Source organism: Mauremys reevesii, linkage group 3, assembly GCF_016161935.1.
Source record: "Mauremys reevesii isolate NIE-2019 linkage group 3, ASM1616193v1, whole genome shotgun sequence".
NCBI lineage: Eukaryota > Metazoa > Chordata > Testudines > Geoemydidae > Mauremys > Mauremys reevesii.
In genome coordinates this window covers 142187933-142208904 of record NC_052625.1, presented here as the reverse complement: position 1 = coordinate 142208904, position 20972 = coordinate 142187933, and the positions used below count along the sequence as shown (strand labels likewise).

Here is a 20972-nt window from a genome sequence, read left to right as displayed (position 1 = left end):
GACCCACAGTTTGGGAAACATTGGATTAGAGGAACTAAAAAATTATTTAAACCATTATTTATATTTTTGGATGTTTTCCACATTTTCAAATGTAATTGAAATCAATTACAACACAGAATATAAAGTGTTCAGTGCTCTTTTATATTTATTTTTATTACAAATACTTGCACTGTAAGAAACAAAATAATATTTTTCAATTCACCTCATAGAAGTACTGTAATGCAATTTCTATCATGAAAGTTGAACTTACAAATGCAACAAAGAATCCTGTGGCACCTTATAGACTAACAGACGTTTTGCAGCATGAGCTTTCGTGGGTGAATTCCCACTTCTTCGGATGCAAGAAGTGGGTATTCACCCACGAAAGCTCATGCTGCAAAACGTCTGTTAGTCTATAAGGTGCCACAGGATTCTTTGTTGCTTTTACAGATCCAGACTAACACGGCTACCCCTCTGAACTTACAAATGTAGAATTACGTAAAAAAAATTACTGCACTCAAAAATAAAACAATGTAAAATTGTCCACTCAGTCCTATTTCTTGTTCAGCCAATAGCTCAGACAAACAAGTTTATTTCCATTTATGGGCAATAATGCCGCCCGCTTCTTGTTTACAATGTCACCTGACAGTGAGAACAGGTGTTCACATGGCATTGTTGTGGCTGGCATCGCAAGATATTTACATGCCAGATGCATTAAAGATTCATATGTCCCTTCGTGCTTCAACCACTCTTCCAGAGGACGTGTCCAAGCTGATGACGGCTTCTGCTTGATAATATCTTGCGACACCAGCCACAACAGTGCCATGTGAACACCAAAAAAAATTTTGAAGAACAGCTAGCCAAAGACTCAAAAAGTAATAGCAAAAAAAAAAGTTTAAGTACATCGGAAGCGGAAGCCTGCTAAACAACCAGTGAGGCCACTGGACGATCAAGATGCTAAAGGACCACTCAAGGACGATGAGGCCATTGTGGAGAAATTAAATGAATTCTTTGCATCCGTTTTTACAGTTGAGGATGTGAAGGAGCTTCCCAAACCTGAGCCATTCTTTTTAGGTGACACATCTGAGGAACTGTCTCAGATAGAGGTGTCATTAGAGGAGGTTTTGGAACAAATTGATAAACTAAACAGTAATAAGTCACCAGGACCAGATGGTATTCACCCAAGAGTTCTGAAGGAACTCAAATGTGAAATTGCAGGACTACTAACTGTAGCCTTTAACCCATTATTTAAATCAGCTTCTGTACCAAATGACTGGAGGATAGCTAATGTGATGCCAATTTTTAAAAAGGGCTCCAGAGGTGATCCTGGCAATTACACGCGGGTACGCCTGACTTCAGCACTGGGCAAACTGGTTGAAACTATAGTAAAGAACAAAATTGTCAAACACATACCGGTAGATGAACATAATTTGTTGGGGAAGAGTCAACATGGTTTTTGTAAAGGGAAATCATGCCGAACCAATCTACTAGAATTCTTTGAGGGGGTCAACACGCATGTGGACAAGGGGGATTCAGTGGATATAGTGTATTTAGATTCCTGGAAAGCCTTCAACAAGGTTTCTCAACAAAGGCTCTTAGGCAAAGTCAGCAATCATGAGATAACAGGGAAGGTCCTCTCATGAATTGGTAACTGGTTAAAAGATAGGAAAGAAAGGGTAGGAATAAATGGTCAGTTTTCAGAATGGAGAGAGGTAAATAGCAGTGTCCCCCAGGGGCCTGTACTGGGCCCAGTCCTATTCAACATATTCATAAATGATCTGGAAAAAGGGGTAAACAGCAAGGTGGCAAAATTTGCAGATGATACAAAAATACTCAAGATAGTTAAGTCCCAGGCAGACTGCAAAGAGCTATAAAAGGATCTCTCAAAACTGGGTGACTGGGCAACAAAATGGCAGATGAAATTCAATACTAAAAATGCAAAGTAATGCACACTGGAAAACATAATCCCAACTATACAGTCATTGTGGATAGTTCTCTGAAAACGTCCACTCATGGTGTACCGGCAGTCAAAAAAGCCAGCAGAACATTGGGAATCATTAAGAAAGGGATAGGTAATAAGACAAAAAAAATCATAATGCCTCAACATAAATCCATAGGGGTGTCCACATCTTGAATACTGAGTGCAGATGTGGTCGCCTCATCTCAAAAAAGATATATTGGAATTGGAAATGGTTCAGAAAAAGGCAACAAAAATTATTAGGGGTATGGGGCATCTGCCATATGAGGAAAGATTAATAATACTGGAACTTTTCAGCTTGGAAAAAAGACAACTAAAGGGGGATATGATAGAGGTCTATAAAATAATGACTGGTGCAGAGAAACTAAATAAGGAAGTGTTATTTACTCCTTCTCATAACACAAGAACTAGGGGCCATCAAATGAAATTAAAAGGCAGCAGGTTTAAAACAAATAAAAGGAAGTATTTTTTCACACAACACAGTCAACCTGCAGAACTCCTTGCCAGAAGATGTTGTGAAGGCCAAGATTATAACAGGGTTTAAAAAAAGAACTAGATAAATTCACGGAGGATAGGTTCATCAATGGCTACTAGCCAGGATGGGCAGGGATGATGTCCCAAGCCTGTTTACCAGAAGCTGGGAATGGGCGACAGGGGATGGATCACTTGAGGATTACCGGTTCTGTTCATTCCCGTTGGGGCACCTGGCATTGACCACTGTCGGAAGGCAGGATACGGAGCTAGATGGGCCTTTGGTTTGACCCAGTATGGCTGTTCTTATGTTCCTCTAACAATCCAAAGCAGTGCAGAGCGATGCATGTTCATTTTCATCATCTGAGTCAGATGCCAACAGCAGAAGGCTGATTTTCTTTTTTAGTGGTTCAAGTTCTGTGGTTTCTGCACCAAAGTGTTGCTCTTTTAAGACTTCTGAAAGCATGCTCCACACCTCGTCCCTCAGATTTTGGAAGGCACTTCAAATGCTTACACCTTTGGTCAAGTGCTGTAGCTATCTCTAGAAATCACACATTGGTACCTTCTTTGCGTTTTGTCAAATCTGCAGTGAACGTATTCTTAAAATGAACATCATCCAAGACTGCTATAACATGAAATATATGGCAGAGTGGGGGTAAAATAGGGCAGGAGACATACAATTCTCCCCCACGGAGTTCAATCACAAATTTAATTACTGCATCATTTTTTAAACAAGCATCATCATCATGGAAGCATGTCCTCTGGAATGGTGGCTGAAGCATAAGGAGCATATGAATGTTTAGCATATCTGGCACGTAAATACCTTGCAATGCCAGCTATAAAACTGCCATGCGAACGCTTGTTCTCACTTTCAGGTGACATCGTAAATAAGAAGCATACAGAATTATCTCCCGCAAATGTAAACAAACTTGTTTGTCTTAGTAATTGGCTGAACAAGAAGTAGGACTGAGTAGACTTGTAGGCTCAAAAGTTTTACACTGTTTAGTTTTTGAAAGCAGTTATGTAGCCAAAAAATCTGCACTTTCATGATAAAAAGATTGCACTACAGTACTCGTATGAGGTGAATTGAAAAATACTATTTCTTTTGTTTATCATTTTTAGAGTGCAAATATTTCTAAGCGAAAATAATAATACAAAGTGAGTACAGTACACTTTGTATTCTGTGTTGTAATTGAAATCAATATATTTGAAAATACAAAAAAATAATTTTCAACTGATATTCTGTTTAACAGTGCAATTAAAACTGTGATTAATCACAATTAATTTTTTTAATCACAATTACTTTATCTAGTTAATCGTATTAATCGACAGCCCTAAAAGTAACATTTAAATTCAGCATGGCCACAACAAGAAAATAGGAATTAAAAATGTCAGTTTGTAAGCCTGACCATGTAAACATCAGTTCTGATGGTTTCTAAGTGTGAAGTGTTCCAAAGACAGCCTTAAAAGAGCCAGACAGTGTCAGAAACATCCATTTACTGTCAGCCCTTTTCATTATAACTGTTCCACAGTAACAGAGGTCTCCCTATCAGCATCATGGAACAGCAACGTTCTGTACAAAATACAGTGCTTACCTGTGGCTCTGGGACTTTGAGAGCTTATTTTAGAAGAACTGTCAAGTCTTGACCTTATTAAAGAAAGGTCTGTTCTCAGCTATTATTGCCTGGAGGCTCAGCTTTTTAATTTATGAGCCTTTATTGTTCGCACAACACATCAGAGTGGCTTTGTAACAGCCTTCATAAGAGTTCTCTATCATCTCTTTTCTAAGTTTCAATAAATTTTAGGCATTTCATATAAGATTCTGCACTTGTAGTATTTGCTGAATTATGAGTAAATATGAATAGCAGTATTAAATTTCAATTTGCAAGTATAAAAAAATTTCAAAAATATATGAGTCCCAATTCACACTTAAGAATTTCTATTCCTATTTAAGAAACTATTGAATTCAAAAAAGCATTTTTCAAAGTACCAAATACATTAAAATTAAATGCAGTAACTCCTCACTTAATGTTGTAGTTATATTCCTGAAAAATATGACTTTAAGCAAAACGATGTTAAGCTAATCCAATTTCCCCATAAGAATTAATGTAAAGGGGGGGGTTTAGGTTCCAGAGAAATTTCTCTCCAGACAAAAGAATATATATATATATATATATATATATATATACACACACACACACACACACACACACACACACAGTACAAGTTTTGAACAATTTAATACTGTACACAGCCATGATGATTGTGAAGCTTGGTTGAGGTGGTGAAGTTAGAGGGTGGGATATCTCCCAGGGAATGCCTTGCTGCTAAATGATGAACTAGCACTCAGCTGAGCCCTCAAGAGTTAACACGTTGTCAATGTAGCCTCACACACTACAAGGCAGCACAAAAGGAGGAAGGGGTGACAGCATGGCAGACAGAGGCACACAACCTGCATGAGAGAGAGAGAGATAGTGTAGTGGGGCAACTGCCCCACTCCAGGAGAATGGGTTAAAAACAGCCAGGCTAGGCTGTTTGGAGAAGCAGCCACAGGTGAGGCCAGGCCCCAATCAGGCCACAGCTGGCCTTATAAAAGGGCTGTGAGCCAGGAACTGGAAGTCTCTCTCTCCAGCGTTGGAGGGAGAAGGACCTGGGAGCTCAGGGTACGGGGAACGGAATGGAGCAGGGCTGGGAAAAGGCAAGAGGAGCTGGGGAACTCCAGCCTGGTAAATCCCCAGGCTGCGGGCCTTGCTAAAAGGCCAAAACAGGTACTGGGGTTGCAGAGGCTGCAGCCCGGGCTTAGGCAGAGACAGCTGGTCTGAACCCCTTGCCAATGATGAATGACCATTACAGACTGCAGTCTACCCCAGTGAGCAGGGGCTAGATGATGACTGGCAGTAGCCACTGAGGAAAGGTGGGTTTAGGGGGTTGGGAGTGGAGAGCTGATGGGGGGCTGCCAGTCCAACCTGGTTCCAAGCCTCCACCAACTAGCTCCAACGGGCTGCTCTTTCTGCAAGCAGTGGACAAAGTAGGCAGCTGCCAAACAACGTTATAAGGGAGCTTTAAACTTTAAATGAGCATGTTCCCTCATTGATCAGCAACAAAACAAAGTTAACCGGGATGACTTTAAGTGAGGAGTTACTGTATAAAAATACATATTCTCATGGTCTTCATTTCTAGATACTGACAATCATGTACTCCGCTTGGTCTGGGGGCCAACCAACGGGGTATGGACAACGTGGAAGCAGCTTGTAAGGTCTCCCGTGCTCCAACCAGTACTCTACTCCCCAAATCAGCCCTGCCCACAGCAGCACAAGGGTTCTCTTGTTTTCCCATCTCCCCCCCAGCATCACAGGTCCTCCCAACTTCCCCCTGTGCTCCACTCTTCAACTCAGCCAGGGCTCCTTCATCTTCCCCCATGCTGTCCTGTGACCTCCCCACTTCCCACAATGCCTAAGGGTGGCCTACAACCCTTCCCCCAATGCCCAAGACCAGTGAAAACTGCAAATATTCTAGTCCAGAGGTCGGCAACCTACAGCACACGTGCCAAAAGTGGCATGCAAGCCGATTTTTGATGGCATGCGGTGCAGGCTGAGCCGCTCAACCCGCCGCCACTCTGGGATTTCTGCTGCTGGCCCCTTGCCAGCGGGGTCCTGCCGCCAGTCCCACTCAGCACCCACTGCTGGCCTGGGTGAAGGAACCCCAGGCTGGCAGCGGGCTGAGACCCTGGCTGGCAGGAGCCAGTGGTGAAAACTCCAGAGCAGCAGCGGGCTGAGCCACTCAGTCGCTGCTCTGGGGTTCCAGCTACTGGCCCTTTGCCAGCCGGGGTCCCTGCCGCCACAGCCCCACTCACCTTGCTTCCAGCTGGAGTTCCAGCGCAGGCCCCCTGCCAGATAGGGTCCAGGCCTTCGGCCCTGCTCAGCCCTACCAGCCGCCAGCTCCACTCACCTCAGCTGCCCATCTGGGGTTCCAGCCACTGACCTCCTGCCAGCCAGGCTCTACAGCCTTGCTCAGCCTGCTTTCCAGCCTGGAGTCCCAGCAGGCCACCCTGGGCTCTGCTCCTGGCCGTCGATCAGTGCTCTGCAGCCTCCCCACTGTGGCCCACTGTCCCCAGCCTGGGACAGTGAGGGTTGCACACAAAGCAAGAGGGGATGCAGCTCAGCATCCCCATCTTAAAATTGCTTATATCAGACCACACTGCGTTTAATCTTGTGCCTGCCTTCTATCACCATTTTTTCCCCACCGAGAGTTGAAGGGAACATTTGACAAAACGGCAGCTCCTAAGAAAGTGAAGCTAGATGTCCGATCATTTCAGCCTGCTTGGACAGACGCATTTGGATTTATTGAAAAGGACTGTGCTATTTGTGTTTGTCGCACATCAAGTGTTCGACGACATTTTGAAACGAAGCACGAGAAAACCTTTCTTGATGAAGCAGACAAAACTGAATCAATCAAAAAGACAGTAGCAGCCTATGAGAAGCAAAGCAGTGTTTTTAAAAGCTTAAGTAAAAATCAAGCTACAGAAGGAAGTTACAAGATTGCACAGTGCATTGCAAAAAATGGAAAGCCATTTACAGATGGGGAATACATAAAGTTTTTCTCAGCAGTTCAGAGATTTTGTTCAATGATTTGCCAAATAAAGATACAATCATATCTAGAATAAAAGGACTGCCCATCTCTGCCAGAACAGTTAAGAGATCCATAAGTGAAGTGGCAGAAAACATTAAGGAAAAGCAGACGACGGCATTGAAAGATACAGCAGTGTTTAGTGTTGCAGTTGATGAGATCATGGATATAAACAACGTTCCACGTTTGGCAGTTGTTGCAAGGTATTGTGCTTCCGATGAAATCCAAGAGGAACTTTGTTGCCTAAAACTCCTGCATGGCACAACAAAGGGGGAAGATATACTGGAAAGTTTTGTAAACCATTTTGAAGAATGAGGAGCTGACATCAGAAAAATATTGCGTGTGACAACAGATGGTGCTCCTGCCATGGTCAGAAAACAGAAGGGATTTGTAAAGTTACTTGAAGATCAAATTGGCTGTCAGAAAACCTAACAGGGAGGTGATATTATTTTACATCTGCCTAATGTGAGATTTCTGAAGCATCTGTGATGGCCACTGTCAGAGACTAGATGACTATATTTCTAACTAGGTGTTCTGCCTCCACAGACCTTCCAAACAGAAAAGACTTTAGTCCTGAACTCAAATTAACTGCTACTAATCCACTGCACAGTGTCTATTGTACACTTTGTTTTAATCCCCTATCCTGTAGAGATCTCAATGTTCCTGTACATCAGTGGTTCTCAACATGCAGCCCAAGCAGCACACAGCTGTGGCCCTTGTGACATATCCTCAGTGCCATACAGGCATTATATATATTGTACAGATGCAGCCTACATTATACATGGAGAGCTGTATAGTGGCCCACAAAGGTAAATAGGTTGAGAACCACTGCTGTATATAGCACATCCCCAAGTAAGAGAACCAGATCTGATCTGATCCAAAGATTTCACTCACTGCTTCTGCTAGATCAATAGAGAAGTACAATGTGTAGAAATGCAACAAACAATCCATTTTTTTAATCCCACGCTGAACATAAACCTGATAAGTAAAGAAAAAATCCTTGAAAAGACCTTCAAAAAAGGCAATTGACTAAAACAAAGAGAGGGCTTGAGACTTACAAAAGTAAGCATGATGGAAGGAAGGAAGGAAACATGACCCTAACTCAGCAAAATTATGTACGTGGCTAATTTTAATGAAATGAGCAGCCCCTACTACTCACAGATATAAAGTTAAGCATAAATTTAAGTACAATGCTGAATTAGAACCTAGAAAAGGAAGCCGGTCTGTCTGTAAGAAGTAGAAGGGAAAACATTACTTCTCTTTCCCCTTTTCAGTCCCTTAGCTTATTTCTTTGTGTTATGGTACAGACGTAGGGGGGAGCGCATAGGAGGAGGGGGTAAAGGGAATTAGCTGCTTACGAAAAAAGAGTAGGGAATTGACTAGGGTAGAGCGGTTGAGTAAACTCTTAGCTCCAGGGCTGGATGCAGCCCATTGCATTCAGTCTATCATTTACAGCAGTGGAAACTGCTTCAGGGATCTGCACATACAGTCAGCTGCAAAGAGAAACCGACCCCAGTCAGTTTCGCCACTCAGCGCCCCGTTAAAAGTTTCTGAACTACTTTTCAAAGAACGGGAGGGCGACTGGTCAGGTCAGTTTCCGTTTAGCTCTTTGCTGCTGGAAACAGAAACTGACAAGGATCTCAGAAAGTTAGTGCGTTTCCCTTTAGAGCAGCTCCATCTGATCCAGGACGACATTTTTATTGGCGGATACAAGAGCGAAAAGCGACAACTGTTTTGCAGGTAGGAGGATTTCTGAGAGACGCGGGAGTGAACGTTGGCCAGTTCCTCCCCCCCCCCCCCCCCCCAGCCCTTTGTGGGAAGGAGGCAGGTGTGCTGTGCTGGGGGGCAGGGCGCAGTTCTCGGGGAGGATGAGAGAGCTGGGGCATAAAACGGGATCGAAAAGTGAAAAGGTAGCGAGACGCCACTTAGAAAGGAGGGAGGGGGCCGAGAGGCGCCTAGTCCGAGGGCTCCCCTGGAAAGGGGTGGTGCCTGCGACGCCCCACGCCCAGCCCCGGGGAGCCCGCTCCGACCCGGCTCGCAGATGGGGTCGGTCGGGGCTATGACTCCGGACACCACCACCCGCACCGGGGCCAGAGACCCGTCACCCCGCCCGGCACGGCGGCCCCTCCCCCGCACACCCGTCCGAAGAGGCGCCCCGCGCCGAGCACCCCGGCCCCGCTCACCTGCCACCGGCTGCCCCCTCCTGGGGCAGCGCAGCCAGCGCGGCGGGATCTTGTTGTAGGACATGGCGGCGCTGCCTGACAGAGCTCGCGCGGGCCGGGCGGCTGCGGACGCGGCTCCTTCCCACTCAGCGGCTCCAGCAGCCCCTTCCCCGCGGCAGCTTCATTCAGATCCAACTCCACAGCAACCGCCGCTGCCCACAATGCACCGCGGCAGGCACGCCACTTCCGCTTCCGGGGCCGCTCGGCTGGGAGCGAGCCGCGGCGGGGCGTTGCTTGTTTAGCGGCAGCGCCTCTCGGCTCGCTCCTCCGGCGGTCGGTCCCGGGGTGGCGCTTCGGTGCCGCGATGGGGCCTGGGTCTGGCAGGGAAACGCGCCTCCTTGGTACAGCCCCGCCAGCTGCGGGAGGGGGAGAAGGAGCCGCGCCCGCCTCCTGCCCACGCTTAGCTTGTAACGGCTTCAGGGCAGGGACTCCCTTGCTGGTGTGTGTTTGTACAGCACCTAGCACAGGGCAGCCTGGGCTGTGCCTGGGGCTCGTAGGGGCTACTACTGTACCAGGAAATAATAGCACAATCCTGCTAGCCTGGAGGGAAAAAAACTAGGGTGACCAGCTAGCAAGTGTGAAAAATCGGGACACAGTTATTTGGGGGGAGGGGTAACTGGTCAGCCTAGAAAAAACAGACACACACACGCTGTCATAATCTGTGACTTGGTCCTTACATCAGATTCACATGTGTGGAGCCTTGTGTCCACACAGAATCCCGTTGAAGTCTGGGGGGGCTCCACATGAGCAAAAGCAAGATTTGAGTCTATCATTATTTAATATCTGTATTACCATAGCACCTAGGAGCTTCGTCATGGATCTGAACCCTGTTGTGCTAGGTGCTGAACAAACATAAAATAAAAATACAGTCTCTGTCCCAAAGAGTTTACAACCTAAGTATAAAACAAGAGACAACATGGATACAGGCAGACAAACAGTGAGAGTACAAGTGAACAATGAGACAATAATGGTCAGCATAGGCAATAGTCTCTACACACCAACAAAGCCTAAGAATCATGGCAAAGGAGAGTTTTGAGGAGGGATTTGAAGGTGGAGGAGATAGCTTTGCAGATAGTTATGGGGAGCGTGTCCCCATGTGGGGCAGCATGGGAGAAAGCACAAAGATGGTTGAAAATGTAACAAATGGGCAGTAGTGGTTGGCATAATTGGTCAGTTGGAGGCAAGCTTTGTACAGCTTGATAGGAAATGAGAGATGATAGATAGATTGGGGATTGACTGTGAAGGTACTTGAAAGTGAATACAAGCATTGTATGTTTGACATGAGAGAAAGAAGAAGGAGCCAGTGGAAGGATTCAAAGAGAGAGGTAACAAGATAAAAGCAATGAGCTAAGACAGTGAATACAAGCAGTTTATGTTTGATGTGAGAGAGAAGGAGGTGCCTGGGGAAGCAGTCAAAAAAAGGAGTGACAATGTCAAAGCAACGAGCTAAGAAAGTGATCTTTGCACCAGCATTCTGAATGGATATGCCCAGGGCAAGACTGCGTTTTTCAAGGCCAAAGAGAACAATGTTGTAGTAGCTGATATATGAAATGATGAAAGCTTGAATGAGAATTTTAGCTGTACAAATGGATAAGAAAGGCCGCATCTTAGATGTTCTGAAGAAAGAATTGGCAAGATTTATGTATAAAATGAAGAACTGTAGAGAGGTCCAAATTGCAGATGACACCCTGTATCAATATTTGTCTGGAGAAAAGGAAATGAGCAGTTTCAATAAGAACAGTTGTCAAAATTACTAGATTACAGTTTTGTTAGTTTATTTTCTGATTATTAATATTCTAAGACTATTGGCTAGCCACCAACATACTTATCCTTGTTAAACTTAATGCACTGTTGCCACATCCAACTATTCATTTATTTTCTGAAACTTTTCATCAGATATGCACTATATTCTATACCGGGGTGGGCAAACTTTTTGGCCCAAGGGCCACATCGGGGTTGCAAAACTATATGGAGGGCCGGGTAGGGAAGGCTGTGCCTCCCCAAACAGCCGGTCCCACCCCCATCCACCCCCTCCTACTTCCCTCCCCTGACTGACCCCCTCAGAATCCCTGACCCATCCAACCCCACCCTGCTCCTTGTCTCCTGACTACCCCCCTCCAGAGACCCCTGCCCCCAACCGCCCCCCCTGGAACTCCCCCCAACCACCCCCTTCTCCCTGTCCCCCATCCCCACCCCCTGACAGGCCCTCTGGGACTCCCACACCTATCCAACCACCCCCTGCTCCCTGTCCTGTGACTGCCCTCCCCAGAACCCCCGATCCATCCAGCCCTCCCCCCTGTCCCCTGACTTCCCTGACCTGTATCCACACCCCCACCCTCTGACAGGCCCCCTGGGACTCACATGCCTATCCAACCCTCCCTGACCGCCCCCCTCCGAACCTCCACCCCATCCAACTGCCCCCTGCTCCCTGTCCCCTGACTGCCCCCCAGAACCCCTCACCTGCTTACCATGCTGGAGCCAACCACGCCACCGCGCTGCCTGGCAGGAGCAGTGGATCAGAGCACTGGCAGTGCAGTGGGCTGAGGCTGCTAGGAAGGGGGACAGCAGGAGATGGGCTGGGGGCTAGCCTCCCCAGCCGGGAGCTCAGGGGCAAGGCAGGACGGTCCCGTGGGCCGGATGTGGCCTGTGGGCTGTAGTTTGCCCACCTCTATTCTATACAGAAACTAAGCTCCCATTTGTTCCTTAGCTGAACATGCAACAATCAGACACTAGATGGTGCCAAGAGACCATCTGGAAAAGACAAAATGAAATCTGAGTGCAGGAAATTGTAATCAAGATTAGAAAGAGTCTGAGAACCAAAGAATAATCACAAAGGGCACAATTCTGATTTCATCAGGATTCTTCACAGAGTACGATGAGCAAGGGTGACAGAATTAGGCCCAAAGTGATATACACAGCTGCAAAATAGTATAATAATACAAATAGATTATGGACTCTTTGTACCTGGAACTGTGATGACACTCTGACATCTCCATGCTGCTACATATAATTATAAAATTATTTAAAAAACAAAGTTTATGACTAAAGAATGCAGAAATACTTTCATGCCAAAAAAGCATGGCTGAGCTGGGAGAAGACAGAAAAATTGTTATTTGTTATATTATGATAAAATCTAAGCCCTGTTCAGGATCAGGACCCACTGTGGGAACTGATTACTCCCACCTCTTCTGATTCAGAGATACCAGTAATTGACACTTTATAAATCCTTATATAGAATTTGATAAATTCCAGATAGTCATCCATTTTTGCTCAAATTAATTATTACATTTATTTAATGTTTGGGATTGGGGCCTCATTGTACTAGGCACTGGGTGCACATATATTGAAAAAACAGTGGCTGCCCCAAAGAGCTTTTAATCCAGGGGTTCTCAAACTGGGGGTCGGGACCCCTCAGGGGTCGTGAGTTCATTATATGGGGGTTGCGATCTGTCAGCCTCCACCGCAAACCCTGCTTTGCTCTAGCATTTATAATGGTGTTAAATATATAAAAATGTGTTTTTAATTTATAAGGGGGGGTTGTACTCAGAGGCTTGCTAGTTGAAAGGGGTCACCAGTACAAAACTTTAAGAACCACTGTTTTAATCAGTACATTAATGCTATGGACTCCATCACCTCAGCTACACGTCAATCCATTTATTCACCACTCTATGAAATATCATCTCCTTAAATCAGAGGTCCCCAAACTGTGGGGTGCACCCACCTAGGGGGCATGGAGAAACATTTGGTGGGGCAGGGCCTGGGCCAGCCCCCATGGGGGGCAGGAAGGGATCGCCACCCAGCCCCGTTCTGCCCTCAGCTCCGCTCCAGCCCCAGCTCCCAGCTAAATTCAGAGCCCCTGCAACACAATCCAGTGTGCAGGTGGCAGAGTCTGCCTCGGTGTGCCGACGCTGGTCCTGGCAGAAACCAGGAGAGACCTCCTGGATTACAAGCAGGGGAATTGGGTAGATCCCCGGGTGCTTGGTCGGCGCATGGGGCTCTCTACCTCTCAGACCCCCCTGTTCATGCTCCAGAAGGTGGGGGCAGCCTTATCACCCACTCAATCCTCACCTCTGGCTCTCCGGACCTTTTCATCAGGCCCCCGCCCTGCAAGCCCCCCCGCCCCCTCTTTTCCACAACCCGAGCCGGCTGCACACACTGCAGCCGTTTCGCTTCCGAACCATGCCTAGGGAACGACTCTACACATTCGTGCTCCACACATTTCACTTCCTCACCCTCGTGTTCCACCCTAATACCAAGTGGTAGGACCTTTTACTACCTGTGGAGGGTGAGGAAGCCCAGTGGGCCAGCCTCCTAGAATTTGGGGGAAGGGATAGCTCAGTGGTTTGAGCATTGGCCTGCTAAACCCAGGGTTGTGAGTTCAAACCTTGAGGGGGCCACTTAAGGAATCTGGGGCAAAAATTGGTCCTGCTAGTGAAGGCAGAGGGCTGGACTCAATAACTTTTCAAGGTCCCTTCCAGTTCTAGGAGATTGGTATATCTCCAATTATTTAAAAAAAAAAATCTCCATTCCCAGTCCTGCCTCAGCCATGGCTCCATTCATAGCCCAAGACTCACCCTTGGCCCCCTTACCCCTGTCAGTAGCCTCCACACACACTCCAGCGGGGGGGGGGGCACAGACAGAGGTAAGGGGGAGTGCAACTGTGAAAAGTTTGGGGAACACTGCCTTAAATGCATCTTACATATGTTCTCTCTTCTCTTATCTAGATTATCTAGGCATGTGTTTCACCCATAGCTGTGGTATCTAGTCACCAATTTAAACCTGATCAGCTAGTTCCTATCTGGCCAGTAACCTGAAATAATTAAAAATATAAAATAACTATTAATATATTTATTTTAAAATACTAACCTTAGCTAGCTGAAGTACTTCAGTTTTGTTGCCACTTATAGACAACAAATCAGAACTAGGAGTTTTGCCTGAATTAAGAGAAAAAGCTCTTTTCTATAGTAGCACAGGTCAGCAAGCCTGTTACTCTTCTATTTCAGTCCAGCATCTTTTGTGTATGTCTGTGATGAAATACAGAAATTTGGATTCTTATTTCTATCCTAATATTGAAATAAGAGCCTCACTCAGAATGGTGTTTGAAAGAGACGTTTCCATCTTTCCTGTGGGACTGTTTTGAGAGCTGAAAGCAATGCAGGCCAAGGAAAGTTAATAAATAACTATTTTTTCACTAATGCAGAGAATTGGTATATTATTACAAACAACCCAAATTAATCCACCTCTTCAATAAAAATTTGGCAAATATAGAAAAGAAAAAACAAAAAGATTAACCACTAATCTGAGACTACAACAGGACTTTTATCACCTAGGTTATTACATAAACTAAGTGGCTTCTGATTTGTACAAACATTCACACAGGAGCATTCTTCCACTGTGCATCCCAAGTCATTTCCTAAGAAGTGTTGTGGAAAATTGACCACACAGTTGATTTTGGATCAGACAGCCTGAGGCTCCTTTATTTTATACGAGCATATATGCAAGGAGAGTCAGCATGGCCCCATGCAAGGCGGCAAGCTGCTCTGCCTTCCGTAAATTTCTAGCCATAGCCTATAAAGGTTAAAACCACAGACAAATTACACACACGTACATTAATTACCTTATTTGGAATATATTGCAAAATTAATATAGGACAAAAGCAAAAACAAGCATCTCACCCACTAGGCCCCCCCTGTTACTCACTGTCTGTTGTTTTGTGGTCAGCGACCTTTCTAACACAACTGTTGTGGTTATATATTTCATAAGCCTGGCTATTGCAAATTATGCTACTTGAGGACTTTATCACTCTGCCCCCTCATGCCCTTTATACACACAAAGCCATTGTTCCATTTTGGGAACTTTCCACTTTGACTCCTTTTACCTCTTGACAGACAGAAGCAACTTTCCATCACTCTTTCACCACTCTGTCCCCCTCCTCTCTGCCCCTCATACACAGAGACAAGATGAACCAAAGTTCAACACAGCCTAGAAACAAGCTTATCCAAAGTTTAGGCCTAAAAGCCTGGCCAAAGTTGTAAGCCCACCATATTTTCCCTCACAGAAGAAAAGCCATTAGCTAACCTTAAACTTAAATAGTATAGACTAGAAAATACTTTCCTTTGATTTACTGGCTGGCTGACTTAATTTGTTACGATTTGATTGTGGTGGATTGACTTTGTAGATTATGTAGATATAATTTTACTGCAACTAGGTGGTTGCTATGTTGTAATTGTCAGGTTGACTGGAGATCTTTGTATAGATTTTTTTAATATTATTTAAATCTAAATAAATATTGTAACTTGTTAGACTAGTCATATTGTACCCCAATAACACTTGCATTGCAATCAGGAGCGGCTCCAGGCCCCAGCACACCAAGCGCGTGCTTGGGGCGGCAAGCCGCAGGGGGGCGCTCTGCTGGTCGCTGCAAGGGCGGCAGGCAGGCTGCCTTCGGCAGCTTGCCTGCGGAGGGTCCGCTGGTCCCGCGGCTTCAGAGGACCTCCCGCAGGCACAGCTGCGGGAGGTCCGCTGAAACCACGGGGCCAAGCGCGTGCTTGGGGCGGCAAGCCGCAGGGGGGCGCTCTGCTGGTCGCTGCAAGGGCGGCAGGCAGGCTGCCTTCGGCAGCTTGCCTGCGGAGGGTCCGCTGGTCCCGCGGCTTCAGAGGACCTCCCGCAGGCACAGCTGCGGGAGGTCCGCTGAAACCACGGGGCCAGCAGACCCTCCACAGGCAAGCCACCAAAGGCAGCCTGCCTGCCGTGCTTGGGGTGGCAAAATGCCTAGAGCCGCCCCTGATTGCAATGGTGTTGGAAGGGAAAATCATTGAAATTAAAATATATTTTGAAGATTTAGAATAAGATTTTTTTAAATGGGTACATACATTTCAGCTCCTAAATCCATCTTTAGGCACCAAATTAATGGCCTGATTTTCAAAAAAGATGAACACCCATTAGCTCCCATAAAAATAAGAAAGAACTGGTGGGTGCTCAGTATTTTTGAAAATCATGACACTTGTTTGGGTGCCAAAAAATGGACTTGGAAACTAACTTAAGCAGCCTAGCATCTGAAACAAATTATAATTTTCCCAAACCAGCAACTGGAAGAAAAATATTTTCAGGGGGAAGTTATTTTATTTTTTTTATTTATGCAAAATTAAGAGGAGGTGCCTATCCAAAGTTCTTGGCATCCCTGGCACAAGTTCCAAAAATAAAAATAAAATTACAGTGCTCTCCTGATTTAAGGCTACTCCCCAACAAATTACTCTGCAACAAATAAGAAAAATCTTTAGGACAGGGTTCTCAAACTGGGGATCGGGACCCCCCACGGGGTCGGGAGGTTATTATGTGGGGGTTCACAAGCTGTCAGCCTCCACCCCTAGCCCCGTTTTGCCTCCAGCATTTATAATGGTATTAAATATATAAAAAAGTGTTTTTAATTTATAAGGGGAGGTCGCACTCAGAGGCTTGTTATGTGAAATGGATCACCAGTGCAAAAGTCTGAGAACCACTACTTTAGAACTTTAGGGGGCACCATAGCCCCACATATACGTTACTTAATTTTACGCCTGGGGACGAGAACAACTCCTCATCTTCTTTGTGTCCAAAACAAACAGGAAGCAGTCCAAAAATAAAGCAATAACAACTCTTGGACTTGTTCCCTGATGCAAGATTGTCATATACTTCTGCACAGAGATTCAAAGACAGGAAATCATGATCATTTAGTGGAGCAAAAGAAATTACCCCAGTCAAACTGGGTTCTGTAAACTCCAAGGAGCTATACAAATAGGAGAGTAAGGGAAGGAATATAACAACTCACCTCTGAGTCTTTATTCAACTCTTGACTAATTGTTCAAGCTTATGCTCTGGGAAAATGACAATTTCAACTCAAGTCTCTAATGGATGATGACACTGTTAATTCAAACTCTATAATAAAACCCAGCATAGAAGAGATGCCACAATCAGTTAATGGTAGTATTACTTTAATTCAGAATTCCCTGGAACAGTTGAGTACTATTAGGATATCCCCTTCCTAGGCACCTATCATTATTGCCTTGCAAGCCATAACCCCTCACATAGTATGAACCCCAAAAATTGTATCCCACCCCTTCATAACATAACTAGCCCTCCTGACAAAGATAGTGAACAAAAGCAGTAGATGCGATCATCAAAGAAATAAGTAACAGAAATAAGAAATAAGTTCACTTGATGGCCAGACAGCAACGGTTCTATTTTCATGTGCCTTGAGGTCACAAACTTCTCAAAGCTTAATGACAATCAAAAGATAGACAAGAAAGTTATTTTTGTTCTGCTAGCCAATAAAAACAAGACCACAATATTGACATAGGGAAATATTTGAGACCCTTACTTCTGGTACTCATTTGAAAGTTACTAATCTAAGTAGGGCTGGTAATTTTAACACCACCTTCTTAAACATAAGATATATACAATATCTTTTAGATTTTTAAATAAGGGCACTAATCCCACAATGGGCTCCCCAGCCCAAGACACTGGCATCTGACTGTCTTGCTGTGTGTGAGGCATACTAGAATTCCACCCATCCTTTATAGGAGTCCATATTTAGAAATCACTACTAGAGTTCCCTCAAGGCCTGAGGTGACTGAGATATTCTGCCTTTGTAATTGAGGTCTCTCAAAAGAAAGGTATGTGGCCACTGAAGCACCTCTGGCAACTCTTTCTAGGGCCTGTAGGAGAGTGTCAACAACACCCTGTGGACATTGTCTTCAAAGCTACCTGACAGTCAGCACAGACTCTCAGATCTTCTTTCCCAAAACAAAATTCTGCTTCTACTGGGGCCAATAATTAATTCCAGATCAGAGCAATCTTGCCTGCAGTGTAGTTTATACACATCAGAGCTTGAAATACTTCCACAGCAAGTGAAGGCAACATGGATTAACTTGTCTGCCTACACCCAAAACAGTTTAATTGATCTTAGCTTCCCGAATGCTGTAGTAGATGTGAAGAAACCATCTTGGCTTCTTGCACAGCTATGACATAAGACATCCAAAACTTTGCTATAGTCAGTTACACTGTAAAAGACTTCCACCACCAGCACTCTAGCTGTCTTCTTTCTACTTCATCTGTCCAAGGCTATCTGTATACCATGGGAATCTCTAAGGATAAAGTTTAGGGGCCATATTATCAATAGTTGGAGGAGATAATTCTATTTTTATGGTTTATTTCAGTATCACCCCAAATGAGCTAAACACTGTACACACATTTAGGAAGACAGTCCATCCCTCAAAGAGTTTACAATCTAAAAGAACAAGAAAATTATTACAAATGGGGGAAAGAAATACAACATAACAAGCAAAGTGGTTAGGGTGATGATAGCCACATGTCTTTTTAGTTAGCTGTTTTTTATATATTTGATTATGTATTTATATTATTCATACAAAAGAAACTACATTAAAAGAAAATAATATGCATTGTAAAGTTAAGCTCTTTAAAGTTACATAATGCCAGAATAAGGCTGGCCTTGCAAGCTTAGTTTTGCCGTCATTCTGTACATATTAATTATGACATAGTCTTTAATTACAGGATCACATACTATTTTCTTCACAGGATCCTTGCCTCATTGAGTGTACAGGATGGACAAATGGGACTATAACTGTAAGTTACCTCCCTCTAACAACACATGCCATTTTCCATGTTCCCCATGCAACTCCAGCTCTACACTCTTATACTATGTCTGCATAGAATCGTAGGACTGGAAAGGACCTTAAGAGGTCATCTAGTGTAGTCCCTTACACTCAAGACAGGACTAAGTATTGTCTAGACTATCCCTACAGGTGTTTGTCTAACCTGCTCTTTAAAATCTCCAATGACGGAGATTCCACAACCTCCCTAGGCAATTTATTCCAGTGCTTAACTACCCTGCAAGTTAGAAAGTTTTTCCTAATGTCCAACCTAAACCATCCTTGTTGCAATTTAAAACCATTGATTCTTGTCCAATCCTCAGGAGATAACAAGAACAATTTTTCTCCCTCCTCCTTTTAATAATATTTTATATACTTGAAAACTGTTATATCATGTCCACCCTCAGTGTTCTCTTCCCCAGACTAAACAAAACCAATTTTTTCAGCCTTCCCTGGTAGGTCATGTTTTCTGCACCTTTAATCATGTATGTTGCTCTTCTCTGGACCTTCTCCAATTTGTCGACATCTTTCCTGAAATGGACACAATACTCCAGTTGATGCCTAATTGGCATGGAGTAGAGCGGAATAATTACTTCTTGTGTCTTGCTTACAACACTCCTGCTAACAGTGCAGATATAGAGTTAGTGGGGCCCTGTGCGCAGCTTCATTTTCGGGGGGGAGCCCCCTGAGGACCCAGCCAAGAAAAAGAACATTCTCTCCTATCTCTCCCCTTCCCCGCCCATTTTTCATTCTTTTTTTCCTCCTCCTACATTATAAGTAATGGGAAGTAATTGAAAATAAAGTGAGGTACCTTGATTGGGGCAGGGGGTTTAAGTGCAGCAGGGGGTGTGGGGTGCGGGCTCTGGGAGGAAGTTTGGGTGTGGGGTGCAGGCTCTGGGCTGGGGCAGGAGGTTGGGGTGCAGGAGAGGGGCAAGGGGGTAAGGCTTACCTTGGGCAGCGTGGATCCCAAAGCGGCACACACACCCCTTCGGCAGCAGCTCCAAGGGGGGGAGAGAGCGGGGGGGGGGGGGGATCTGCAGGAGATAATTCTATTTTTATGGTTTATTTCAGTATCTGCTGCCTGCAGGTACTGCCCCCGCAGCTCCCATTGGCCACAGTTCCCAGCCAATGGGAGCTGCGGAGACAGCACCTGGGCAGGAGCAGTGCATGAAGACACCACCACCTCAGGAGCCACAGCGACATGCCGGCCGGGAGCAGCGCAGAGGGAGAGAGGAAGGGAGGCAGAGCATGCAGGGAGCTGCTTTAGCCCTGCTGCACTGCTGCTGGCACATCTCTGCATGCCCCTTGTGGGGAGGAGAGGGCAGAGGGTCTCCATGCGCTGCCTGGGCCGGCATGCAGAGACATGTCAGCATCTGGCTGTTTCCGGGAGCGGTGTGGGGCCACCAGCCATGGTATGCAGGCAACCTGCCTGTCTGAGCCCTGCTGTGCTGCAGGCTGGGACTCGGGAGCAGGTTATCAGATATTTGTCCTGCATTTTGGCCCCCCCCAATCACTGGGGGCCCCGTGCCACTGCACGGTTTGTTTCACGGTAAATCTGCTCCTGCCAGCGAATACATCCCAGAATAATGTTTGCTTTTTTTGCAACTATGTTACACTGTTGACTCAGATTTAGATAATGAGCCACTATGACCCCCCAGATCCCTTTCTGCAGTACTCCTTCCTCACAGTCATTTCCCATTTTGTATGTGTGCAACTGATTGTGCCTTCCTAAGTGGTGTACTTTGCATTTGTCTTTATTGAATTTCACCCTATTTACTTCAGACCATTTCTCCAGTTTGTCCAGATCATTTTGAATTTTAATCCTATCTTCCAAAGCACTTTGCAACCCCTCCGAGCTTGGTATCGTCCACAGACTTTATAAGTGTGCTCTCTATGCCATTATCTAAATTATTGATGAAGATGATGAACAGAACCGGACCCAGAACTGATCTCTGCAGGACCCAATTTGATATACTTTTCCAGCTTGACTGTGAACCATTAATAACTTACTCTCTGGGAATGGTTTTACAACCAGTTATGCACCCACCT

The 20972-nt window shown here is 45.2% G+C and overlaps 1 protein-coding gene across 4 annotated transcripts in view; it reads right to left on the bottom strand.

Moving 5' to 3' along the window:
* RNGTT (RNA guanylyltransferase and 5'-phosphatase) overlaps positions 1-9520 on the bottom strand; it is a 438367-nt gene extending 428847 nt beyond the window's left edge. Inside the window, exon 1 of one of the 4 annotated variants that reach the window (XR_005595781.1) lies at positions 9238-9520. Coding sequence is in view for 3 of the 4 variants with exons in the window: in XM_039528842.1 (XP_039384776.1) it covers positions 9238-9301 (64 nt within the window). In the remaining variant the exon portion in view is untranslated. The remainder of the gene's footprint in view (positions 1-9237) is intronic. The other 3 variants (XM_039528842.1, XM_039528843.1, XM_039528841.1) reach the window with 3 other exon arrangements.
* Between the last annotated feature and the right edge of the window lie 11452 nt (positions 9521-20972).